The 12396-nt window shown below is 45.0% G+C and overlaps 1 protein-coding gene across 1 annotated transcript; it reads left to right on the plus strand.

Moving 5' to 3' along the window:
* Positions 1 to 1754: 1754 nt before the first annotated feature.
* Positions 1755 to 10645, plus strand: COMMD5 (COMM domain containing 5). The gene is made up of 7 exons (XM_014076102.2): positions 1755 to 2041; positions 6181 to 6341; positions 6708 to 6736; positions 7545 to 7595; positions 8448 to 8543; positions 9462 to 9537; positions 10224 to 10645. The coding sequence occupies exons 1-7, from the start codon at positions 1870 to 1872 to the stop codon at positions 10323 to 10325; spliced, it is 687 nt and encodes a 228-aa protein (XP_013931577.1). The 5' UTR covers positions 1755 to 1869; the 3' UTR covers positions 10326 to 10645.
* The last annotated feature ends 1751 nt before the right edge of the window (positions 10646 to 12396 follow it).

A 12396-nucleotide genomic window follows, 5' to 3' on the forward strand; every position in this document is an offset into this window, starting at 1 on the left:
CGATATGGAACAATAAGAGCAAACACCACTCGCCTGAAGCACTGATGGTGTTACTTAGTTGGGTCGTGAAAGATCTGCGAGGAAACAAGCAAGCTCAGAGAGCACCAAGGGCCCTGCAGTCCCCACCATCATCATCATCATCATCCATCCATCCATCCATCTATTCACCCATCCATCCATCCATCCATCTATCTGTCTCCACAGGTATTCTCAACTTTTCATCCATCCATCCATTTCTCTATCTACAGGGGGGGGAGGGGGGGTTTCCAACTATCCACCCACCCATCTATCCTATTTATCTATCTAAATCAATGCCTCTCATCCATCCACCTGCACCAGTGTTTCTGGCTGGGCTAGAAGGGGGTGGGGCTTTGCTCTCTGCTTATAGGCAGGCCCCTTCTAGCACTGAAGATGTTACCTAGATGGATCATGAAACGTCTGCAAGAAAACAGCCAGGCTCAGAGAACCCCAAGGACCCCAAAGTTCTTCTTTTCCCCCTTCTGCTTCTTCTCTTCCACTCCACAAAATCTACTCCTTCTAGCACTGGTTATGTTACCTAGTTGGGTCATGAAATGTCTGCAAGAAAACAACCAAATCCAACGCATCAAGGACCCTACAGTTGAACCCAGATACAAATATTCTCTTCTGTCGGTTCTACTCTTCACTTTAGCTACAATTTGGGCCCATCTATGCATTAACCAACTCCAGATTTCATTACCTTCCCAGCCCAGAGAAGACCAGCCAAGTGCTGCCATCAGTTGATAAAGTCAATGAAGATGTGCACCAGGTTCGAAGTCTGCCCCTTCCTTGAAGATAACGGATGAGCTAATGGTTAATTCCATGTTTCTCAGTCTCAGTGGTTTAAAGATATACGGCCTTCACCTCCCGATATTCCCCAGCCAAGATAGAATTCTGGGAGCTGAAATCTATAGTTCTTCAAGCTGCCAAGGTTGAGAAACATTGGACTAAGTAATCCAGTCTAATGTGTGACTCGATCTGTGTTAATTGGATTAATTAATTCATTAGTGCTCTATTAATCCCACGGGCTGGATTTGGGCTATGCCCCCTACTATGCTTAGTTCAGCACTGTTCAAGGGCAGGCTCTAATTAATCTCTATCTCAAGATAAGGAAAGACATGGGGAATCATTCCAATGACCATATTTTCCTGGAAAAAAAATAAATATAAACTTGGGAAAAAAAGGTTATGAGGATTTTAAACTGATGTTTAAAGCATTGTTTTGCAGAGAAAAAAAGTCTTAAGAGCCAAACCAAGGAAAAGTTTTCAAAAGCACACTTTCTAATAAAAAAATATCTACAATCAAACCGTATGATATGTGCATTCATTTTTAAAAGACCATTAAATATCCATGGTTTTTACATGAACATGAAGAACAATGTTTCCATTGGTATGGTAAAAATGAAATGACTCAAATAAAGAACAGAAGTGATTTAAACAATAAATAAATAAAGGGGAATTTTCTGATATAAAATATCGCCCTTTACGATAAAGGAGATGTGGTCACTGTAAAGAGAATCCATCAGGCTGGCTTGGAGAATGCAAAAGCAGCCAGAAAGAGGCTACCACCACGCTGGAGATGAAATTTGCAAATCCAGATGTGGAAAACAACAACTCCCAGCAGCCTCTCGGTCAGCCCGACCAATCGCCAAGCGATCCTTCGGCAAAAAAAAAAAAAAAAAGCGTCGGCAGTTACGCCTTTCCCTCGCTAGGGTGCGCCCGCGAGGAATGGAACGTTCCCCGGGAATGGGGAAGGTGACGTGAGCAATCGGCTGGGTTTGCTTTTGCAGCGCTTTGCAAAAAAAAACTCGGCGCCTGCCTCGCCTTCCTTTTGCGGGGCGAAAGAGCCGCCATGACTGCGGCGGGGAAGGGGGTGTCGCCCCCTTACCTGCCCCTGAGTCTCGCCGGTGAAAGCAGCCTGAACAGGGCCAGTTTTTGGGGGCCCCGCGTACCCCCCCAAATGGAAGCCATGGCAAAGAGCCTACAAGAGCTAGAAAAAGAGATTTTCCGGAAACTCCTGAAAGGTAAAAAACAAAAACTCTTGTTCGTTGAAGAAAGCAGGGGGAGCTCCTAAAAGGAGGAAATATTTATTATTTAGTTTATCAAGCATGTATGAGATAACAGGTATAAGTATATACATGGGCATGAAAACAGGAAATGGGGACAGTAGGACAGAGAGGGCAGGCACGCTGGTGCGCTTATACACGCCCCCTTACATAAATATAATTGAAATAATTATATTTATTAAATATAATTGGCTTTTGATCATCTTCAGCGTTTCTGCAATTTTGGGAAATTTGGACATGAGGATGGGTGATCTTTGGAATTGCACCCTTGGAAGGTGTTTTTTTTTTAATTAACACTTTTTAATATATATTTAAAAACTCCATATCTATCTGAACAACGTGTTGTCGGGTACAATTAGTTTTGGATAGAGATACAATAATAATGATAATCATAATATGCATATCTATATTAATCAAATGGTAATAGTATGATTAGCTTATCCATCTTCTTAAAATTTCACTATATAATTAATTATCCTTTTAATCTTTTTAGTTCCTAACCTCTGTTTCTGTTAGTTAGCCATTGGTAAAATAAGTCCCTTTTAAGTGTTAATCTATCCATCTCGGTATGACCTAAGCATACTGCATAACATTATCTACTACAGTGTTCTACCTGTCAATGAATACTTCACCTTCAACCACAACAACACACAAGCACACAATACATACAAACTTAAGATAAACCAAACTCGATTGCAGAAAATATGACTTCAGCAACAGAGCGGCCAATGCTGGAATGAGTTACCTGACTGTTGGTACATCCCCAAGCCCCCATCGTTTTAACCTAAGACTGTCTACAATTGACCTCACCCATTCCTAAGAGGTCTGTAAGTGCATAAGTAGGCACAAGCACACCAATGTGCCTACCATCTCTGTCCTACTGTCCGCATTTATTTGTATCCATTTCATGTATTCATAATCTTGTAAATACTTATTTCTATTATCTTATACAAGCTTGACAAAACAAATAAATAAAATAAATCTCAGCACATTCTAATGGTTTTTAATAATACTTTCCCTCTCTTTTTTTTCCATTGTTGTACAAACATAATTTTTGCTGCCGTTAACACATGTAAAATTAAATATGTATTCCCTTTATTAGTAAGAAACCCAACAAAAATATGTCTGGTTTGAAATGTCTATATTGCTTTATCATTTTTTTCTAACCATGTATGTATTTTAGCATTATTATTATTTTTTGCCTTTGGGCCTGGCTGCCACATGTGACAATGCAAACCTGGTTCCCTTGGGCGCTTTTTCACACAGGCTGCATAGTATACATGTCATTCCTAATGTTTTACAACTAAGCCAGAGCTCACTTCTTGTTTGGCATCCTTTCTTTTGACAGCTGCAGTATTTCCAATATTTTTTTGTAATGGTAGGCTGCCTCCTTCACCTGCAGAAATTCCTGATCTCTGTAAGACTGAGCAAAATCGCCTGTCTTGAACCCCACCCACCCTCACCCGGGAAAGCTCAAGAAAAGCAGCAGGCACCAAGCAGTGACCCGAAATCCAACTTGGTCCCATTGGGATGAGCAAAACTGAATATTTGGCTTCCCTTGGTGGTTGAGAGTTGGTTTGATGTAGTAGTGGTTTAATGCACCAGACTAGTAACCAGGAGATTCTGAGTTCTAGCCCTACCTGGGGCACAAGCCAGCTGGGTGAATTTCTTCTCTCTCAGCCCTTCAGTTACGTCTGAAAATATTGCAAGGAAAGGATTTATGCCAGCAATTATCAGCAGCCAAGGGTCTCTCTTCAGAGTGAGCTGAGCGGCGTATAACAGAATAACAGCGTTGGAAGAGACCTTGGAGATCTTCTAATCCAGGAGTCCCCAACCTTTTGGACCTCAGGGCCCACTAAATTCATAATTTTAAATCCCACGGACCACTCATATAATCTGCCTAATGACCGGGTGGGCGGGCCCACCCCGGCTCTTTAGGGCTCCAACAGGAAGCAGTCACTGCCTCTCTCTCCCTCCCTCCCTCCCTCCCTCCCTCCCTCTCTCTCTCTCTCTCTCTCTCTCTCTCTTTCTTTCTTTCTCCCTTCCCTCCCTTTTTTTCTGCCATCCCTCCATCTTTCTTTCTTTCGCAGCATCCCCCCACTCCCTGTTTTTGGCCTAGCAGGCCTCGGGGAAGCCCACTGGGAACAAAAACAAACCCCAAATGCTAAAAAAAAGTTTTTTAAAAAACTTCCTACCATCCTGCAGCACAGCTGATCGCCGGAACTTTTTTTTTTTTTTACTTTGTTAAGCATTTTTTACTACCAGTTCAGGCAAACCGGCCCAAACCAGTAGCAATTCACCCCTGCAGCTGGGTGATTTTGGGTCGATCGCCAGGAGACTGTGAGTTCTAGTTCAACCTCAGGCATGAAATCTAGCTGGGCGACCTTGGGCCAGTTACTCACTCGCCCAGCCCCAACCCACCTTCCAGCCACTCCTCGCCTGCCCACCCAGGCTCCTGAGAGCGCCAGCAGGAGGCAGTTGCTGGAGATAAGCAGCCACCAGGAGGAAGAGTTGGAAAAACAGCTCCGTTCAAATTGGATCTGGCCGAGAAGGAGGCTCAGCAGAAGCACCTCACTGAGGACTAGGAGCATAGGCTTTCCAAGCAGAGGGAAGACCTGCAGGAGTGCAAGGCCAGGTACCGGCGCCTGGAGGCTCAGCGGGCTGAGATGGTCAGCCAGTTCCAGGCCATGATGCAGTCCCACTGGAACGAGGCCCTCCGGCTCTTTGCCACCAGCGGCGCTTTTCTCCAGCCTTCACCCAAAGCCCCCCACCAGGAGGCTGAAGGAGACCCCAAGTCAGAATTTCTGCCCCCCTCCGACCCCCACAAAAAGGCCCCAAAGGGTGAGACTCTCTGCAGCAACACAGGCGTTCATTGCACGTATCCATCCCAGGGAGCGTAGTCTGAGGACCCCCGATTTAGTGCAATATTAAAAAATACAAATATTTTTTCTGCGGACCACCAAAATTTTCTTGCAAAGCACCAGTGGTCCCCAGACCAGCAGTTGGTGAGCACTGGAGTGGTCCAACCCCCATGATGCTCAGGCAGGAAACCCTTGAAAGCACCAAAACACAAGGGAAAAACCCCCAACTCTTTTTGCCTTAGAAGCATGAGGGAACGGCAATGCCAGTTTATCTTTTTCTCTGCCTGGAGATTAAAATAGTTTTGTTTCCCAATCAGTGAAAAGAGGCAGCATTTCTTCTCTTCGTTCAAAATATTTCTCTGTGCTCCCCCCCCCCTCCCCAAAGGTATGCTTAGGTTCCGTGGTCTTTTGATCTTTTGTGCTATAAATTAAAAACACAAAACAAATTGGGGGTGTGAAAGAAATTTGCAACAAACTAAAATGTTTGGCAGAGCAGCAGGCTTTTTATCCCTCCTTGAAAAGATCGCAAGGGAAAAGCAAAAGTCTCTGGAAAGGGGGACGTTGGCCTAGAGAGAAAGACCTTGGTGGAGGAACTTCATTCATCATTAGCCAATATGAGATAGGCCTCGCCCTGGGTAGGTAAGGCCCAGCCACTGGATTTAGCTTTCCCAGCATTGCTTGGTCCCCCTCAAGCTTCTCCTTCCTTCCTTCCTTCCTTCCTTCCTTCCTTCCTCCCTCCTTTCCTTCCTTCCTTCCTCCCTTCCTTCCTCCCTCCTTTCCTTCCTTCTCTCTCCCTCCTTTCTCCTCTCTCCTTTCTCCTTCCTTTCTTCACCCTCCTTTGGCCTCCCTCCTTTCTTACCTTCCCCTCCCTCCCTTCCTTCTCCCCCTCCTTCCTTTCCCTCCTTCCTTTCTCCTCCCTACATTCCTTCCTCTCTCCCTCCCTCTCTCTTCGTCTTTCAAAGATAACCCCTAAAGCTCATTTTGATGGAAATTAATCGATAAGCATCCATTAAAAACCTCAGTGCAAATAATGCAAAATATTTGGGTCAATTGTTTGATGCGAGTATGACATGCAGGCATGAAAGATGTCAGACCAGTGTTTAAACTTGGTGCCTTTGAGTATTTACGTCTGTGGAGACATAGTCGGGTCCACGATGCTACTTGGGGGGTGGGGGTGGGGGGACAGCCTTGTGGGAATTGTTTGAGTCCTTATTTGGTTTTTTTTCATTTCAACAGCCACCGTTGGCGCCTTGGAAGGGAAGGAGTGCCAGGGCTTGGTGAAGACGGTTGCCGAGAGCGCCAGTCTGGCAGAGGAGCAGCTGGCCATCCTCCTCTCTGGCATGTACACCCTCCTCCGTGAAGCTTTGAGGCTCCCTCCGTCGTCCCTCAAGCAAGAAGTGAGTTTCGTGTTTACATTTGAAATTGCGCCACTGATGCAAAAGAGGAGAGCGGATGGGGAATGCGGAGATGCCAATCAATTCCATAATGCCTTGTTGGGTGAAACACCAAGGAAATTCTGGCGATGAAGGAGCTCGGATGATGTTCCCTCGTTTAGTGAAGAAAAGTCTGCAAGAAAACAACCAGAATCAGGGACTCTCCTCCTCCTCCTCCTCCTTTCTCACTCCCTTCTAGCACTGATGATGTTCCCTTGTTTGGTGATGAAACATCTCCCAGAAAACGACCAGAGTCAGAGGGCGCCAGGGACCCCTACAGTTCAATCGTGAACTCACCGTCTAATGTCTTCTCCCTCTTCCCTTTGACAGGTGTTCAAAGAAGATTTGAAACTGCTCAGGTACGTGTCCTTTTCATTGGTTGGCAGAGACCTTAGCGGAGCGGATGGCCGTTGGGCCCAGCCCAGGATGCTTTGTAAGAGGCTTCAGATCCATTAAAGCATCCATTAAGGTTACGGGGACTTCAGCGAGCAGAATTCCTCAGCCAGCTATGCTGCCTCTCCTTCCCTCTCTTGACTGCTTTTCCAGATTTCCCGATCTCTTTCTCTCTCTCTCTTTTTTAAAAAACCTTCCCTTGTCTCTGTGCTCCCTTCCTCCTTTTCTCTCCCCCATCGAATAACTGTGTGTGGTTTTCCCCATTTCTTTTTTCTATGACTAACCCAACCATAAAAATTGGATGGTGCAAAAGATTTGGCCAATCCTGAGGGGTTTTCCTTCCATCTCTATCTCTTCTTTTTTTCCTTCTTTTTCCTCCCTCCCTTCTTTCTTCATCTCCCTGCCTTATTTTGCCTCCATTCCTTCCTTCCTTCCTTCATCCTTCCCTTCCTTTCTTCTCTTCCTTCTTTCCCCTCTCTCCTTTCCTTCCCCTCTTTTCCTCCCTCCCTCCATTCCTTCCTTTCTCCTTCCTTCCTCTCCCTCCTTCCATCTTTTCCTTCCTTCTCTCTCCTTTCTCCTTCCTCCATTCCTTCCTCCCTCCTTTCTTCCTCCTTCCCTTCTTTCCTTCCTTCCTTCTCCCTCTCTTCCTCCTTTCCCCCCTCTCTCCATTCCTTCCTCTGTCCCTCCCTCTTTTCATCTTTCAAAGATAATTGTCTGATAATTTGAGAACGAAAGAACTGATTGGGGCTTAATCGATCCTCCCTTCTTTTTCAGGATCCCGGAGGAGTTCATTGCCGATTTTGCCACGGTGGTCTTTGGGAACAGGTGAGTCAGTTTTCCCATCATGTTCTCTTTAGGCCTGCTTTGTTTCCTGCAATAAAATTTCTCAAGGAAGCAATAGGGGAAAACCTGCAACTAAGCTAGCAGTGCGTAAACATAACTCTGCGCTTCATAAACAGAATAATAATAATGTCCCATCCTACTGCCTGGAGAAGCAGCCCGTTTTTCCAATCTGTTGCCATCTGCACCTCCATCACTGACTGTTTTGGCTCTGCAACCCAACAAGACAGACACAGAGTTCAACGGATAGTCAGAACTGCAGAAAAAACAGTGGCCACCAACCTGCCTTCCATCGAGGACCTGTACACTCAAAAAGGGGGCCGTGAAAATGTCTACAGACCCCTTCTCATCCTGGACATAAATTGTTTCAACTCCTACCCTCAAAACGACGGCATAGAGCACTGCACACCAAGACAACTAGACACAAGGACAGTTTTTTCCCAACGCCATCACTCTGCTAAACAAATAATTCCCACAAAACTGTCAAACTATTTACTAAGACTGTATTACTATTCTTCTTCTCTTCCTTCCTAGCATCTATCTCTCCACACTTACGACTATAACCATGTTGCTTGTATCTTTCAATTTATATTGTTTTTATTTGTTTCCTAGTACGATTTGATAGCTTATTAGTAACCTTGACTATCACTAAATGTTGTATCTTTTTATTCTTGATGAATGTATTTTATTCTCCTTACGTACACTGAGGGCAAATGCACCAAAGACAAATTCCTTCTCTGTCCAATCACACTTGGCCAATAAAGAATTCCATTCCATTCCATTCTATTTCCTTGGTCTACTTTCCAGGCCACATTGCCCCCTTCTTCTTTCTTACAGACGGACCCTCCTCGAAGCTGCTCTTCAGAAACAGGGAAACCGGCTTCTCAGAATCGAAGACTTCAAGTGGAGAGTGGATGTCGCCATTTCAACCAGGTTGGGAATTCTAGCCTGTCTCCCAGTGGGGAAGTTGGTTTTGAGTTTGCTTTTGCTTCGAGATCAGGGGGTCTCCAAACTTGGTGACTTTTTAAAGACCTGTGGACTTCAACTCCCAGAATACCCTCTGTTCTAGATCAGAGATCTCCAACCTTGGGCCCCTTTAAGCCTTGCGGACTTCAACTCCCAGAATTCCTCAGCCAGCAAAGCAAAGAATTCTGGGAGTTGAAGCCCGCAAGGCTTAAAGGGGCCCAAGGTTGGAGACCCCTGTTCTAGATGATGGGTGATTGACAGAAAATCAGGAATGGCAGGTAGATCTGTGTATGATTTATGGCCAATCATTCCTAAATGAGATGCTTGGTATTCCTGGCCTACCCTAATCCAGGTATTGAGTTGCGTATGCAAGTTGTCCCCATTTATGATTCAGATGGAGGACATAAAGTAGATCATTTTGTTCCATTTAATTCTTCCTCCCAGTTTATTGTTTTGCTGCGAGGGTCCTTGGTGCTCTCTGAGCTTGGTGGTCTTCTTGCAGACATTTCATTACCAAACTAGGTAGCATAATCAGTGCTGATGACTTCACCTAGTTTGGTAATGAAATGTCTGCAAGGAAACAAGGAAGCTCAGAGAGCACCAAGGACCCCGTAGTCCTCCTCCTCCTCCTCCTCTCCACAAACCTCCCTCCCTCCGAGCACTGATGATGTTCCCTAGCTGGGCTATGAAACAACCAGAGAGTTCAGAGAGCCCCAAGGAGCCCTCAGGTCAACTCTGAGCAACAGATCGCTCTCTTTCATTGGCTTCCCCTGGTGGTGGTGAGAGAGGGAGGGGGGGGGGGATGGATAGAAATTTGCGAAATCTTGATTCTTGCTTGTGCTCTTATATCTTCTCTCACGGGGTTCATGTTTTGTTTCCCCCCAGCTCTCTGGCCCGGGCTTTGCAGCCCTCCATCTTAATGCAACTGAAGCTCTCGGATGGATCTGCTCATCGCTTTGAAGTAAGCCTTGCTAGCAAGATAGCTAAAGTTGTTTTTAGCAAAGTTCCTTTGAATTTTGGCATAGATTTTTTTCAGCTCAAAATGCTCCCCAGAATCCATGTTTTAGGTCTGAGATTCTAACTTACCTCACAATCCGAGTTGTACGCTAATGTGAATTTTGTGGATGGAAAACTGTTTTTTTACAAAAAAAATTGCATCGTTTAATGAGGTTTTTTTTAAAAAACCATTTTTTTAACCGTAGAAATTTAAAGCAAACACAGACACTCTGGAATGCCTTGAGCAATTTCAACCAAACTTAGTACACAGATGACTTACTCTCTGGAAACAAATACTGTGGGGGTAAGACACCCCTAAAACCTTTTAGAGTGTGTTCTGTTACAATACAGCTTGTTGTGCCTTAAAACGACTTCTACTGTGCTGCCATAAAATGGCTTCTACTGTACAGCGCATTGGAGTTGCCATGGTAACAGCTTCACAGTACTCCACAAGGGGACTCCCTCTGGTAAGGGGGAAAATCCAACATTAGAAATTATGTTTGGTCCGGACATTTTCCCCCTATAAATGAATACCAGGACGCTGGGTTATTAGCTAGTTATTAAATAAATGTGGAAAGTTATAAATGTTACAAAGATTCCAATTCAACTCATTAAAGTTTGAATTTTCTTTCATTTTGTTTTATCTGTCAGGTCCCCGTGGCCAAATTCCAAGAATTAAGATACAACATTGCTCTCATCTTAAAGGAGATGAACGACTTAGAGAAAAGAAGCATTTTGAAGATACAGGACTGAACATTGAAAACAAAGAAACTATCAGGTTTTCAACAGAGGAAGAGTTTACAGCTCGGAGAAAACACAAGGACACCTTTTTGTCTGTGCGTGATTGTGTGTGTTGTTGTCCAACCTTACAAGAGCTGGCTGTACTTTTCTTTTTCTTTTATTATTTTCTGGGTCAGAAACTGCTGGTTAGAAGGTTGTTTACGTGACTTTTTAAAAAAAGCAACTTTGAATTCTCCGCATGAATGTTCATAGTATCCTAATTCCTATTTAACCCTTTTTATGTATGATTCATTCCAGATGTTTAAAAAATAATAATTATAATTATTACCAGAGAGCCTTTTCAGATGAACTGTGGGATTCATTTGCCTGGTTCGTTTCAGAGTGTTGGATCTGCGTGCACTGAAACGGCTCTTAGTCCTTTTGGAGTGGGGGAAATCCCCCGTTAAAGAGCAGCAAAATCCAGAATTCACTTTCCTCCCAACAACCCTGCAAAATAGCAAGGAGCCAGTTTGTTCTAGTGTTGTGATGGGGAAACCGGCATGCGTGCCAGAGGTAGCACATAGAACCCTCTGTGGGCTTGTGCGCTGTTGGGCCAACTGGCCTTCACGGATACCCAAGTGCCGGAAAACAGGCGGAAAACGGTTGCCAAAACCACCCAAAAAATAGGCACGCGAGTGCCAGCCTGGTTTCTGGCAGGCAGGCAGGCATGGGCGTTCCGTGGTGGCGCAGTGCTTAGAATGAAGTATTGCAGGCTGACTCTGCCCATTGCCAGCCGTTCGAATCTCACCAGGCTCAAGGTTGACTCAGCCTTCCATCCTTCCGAGGTGGGTGAAATGAGGACCCGGATTGCTGGGTGTAAATGGCTTAGAGAAGCGGTGTATATAAGTCTAAGGGCTCCTGTTTTTGCCTGGCTTAATGCTTCTCAACCTTTGCCATTTTAAGATGTGTGGACTTTAACTCCCAGAATCCCCCAGCCAGCATTGCCAACAAAAGCATCCTCAGAGATGTCAAGACCCACAACATCCCTGCCTCCAGGGTACACACTCCAGCCACGACCCTTTTGAACCAAGTCCCGCAATTGGAACTAGAAGGGGTCCCGGAGGTCATCTAGTCTAAAGCAAAGCAGATCTTCCCACATTTTCACTCTCCCCCCCCCCTTCCTATCTAGATTTATAGCATCTTGGATTTGTTTTTGGTTCTTTTACATCATAAACTGCAGGGCAGAGAGAATTTCTTGTTGTTGGCACACCACTTCGTTTTTTATTTTTTTGGCTAAAGTGCTCTTTGTTCGTTCCAAACTGTTTCTTGTAATAGGAAGTGGGCAGGGACTCCCATCTGAGCAGAAATACACAATGCATGTTGGCATGTTGACCAAACAAAATTATTCAGCTACCCCTCTAATGGGTTGATGGATCGGGTGGACAACTGAAGAAGGGAATGGCTGCTCACATAACCTACGCTGTTTAAAAAAACCATATTAGTGTGAGAAATCAACAGTTGGAAGGGACCTTGTAGGTCATCTAGTCAACAACCCACCCACCCCCACCCAAGCAGGAGACCCTACACCTTTTCCGACAGAGGGCAGTCCAGTCTCTTTTTGAAAGCCTCCAGGGATGAAGCTCCCACAACTTCCGAAGGCAACTCCTGTTCCTTTGGTTGATGGTTCTCACTGTCAGGAAATTCCTCCTTATTTCCAGGTTGAATCTCTCCTTGGTCGGTTTCCATCCATTATCCCTTCTCTGGCCTTCAGGTGCTTTGGAAAACAGCTTGACCCCTCTCCCTCCTCCTCTCTGGGGCAGCCCCTCAAGTATTGGAAGGCTGCTATCCCGTCTCCCCTGGTCCTTCTCTTCCCTAGACCAGCCATGCCCAGTTCCTGCAACCGTTCATCGTTATGTTTCAACCGCCAGTCCCCTCATCATCTTTGTTGCTCTTCTCTGCACTCTTTCTTCACATCTTTTTTATGGTGTGGTGACCAAAACTGGATGCAGGATTCTAGGTGTGGTCTTAAAGAAAGGATTACAAGACTGTCCCAAATTTTTGGCTGATTCTGACTTTGCTACAATGACTTTGAAATAAGGGTTCA

The sequence above is a fragment of the Thamnophis sirtalis genome, unplaced genomic scaffold, assembly GCF_051295495.1.
Source record: "Thamnophis sirtalis isolate CommonGarterSnake01/CBP01778 unplaced genomic scaffold, rThaSir2_p1.2 scaffold_13, whole genome shotgun sequence".
Lineage (NCBI taxonomy): Eukaryota > Metazoa > Chordata > Lepidosauria > Squamata > Natricidae > Thamnophis > Thamnophis sirtalis.

What these genes read in the sequence shown, in the direction of transcription:
- COMMD5 (XM_014076102.2), top strand. Translation starts at nt 1,870, where the DNA reads ATGACTGCGGCGGGGAAGGGGGTGTCGCCCCCTTACCTGCCCCTGAGT. An exon ending in TTTCCGGAAACTCCTGAAAG is followed by an intron (nt 2,042 to 6,180) that starts GTAAAAAACAAA and finishes TCATTTCAACAG; the next exon opens with CCACCGTTGGCGCCTTGGAA. An exon ending in GAAGATTTGAAACTGCTCAG is followed by an intron (nt 6,737 to 7,544) that starts GTACGTGTCCTT and finishes CTTCTTTTTCAG; the next exon opens with GATCCCGGAGGAGTTCATTG.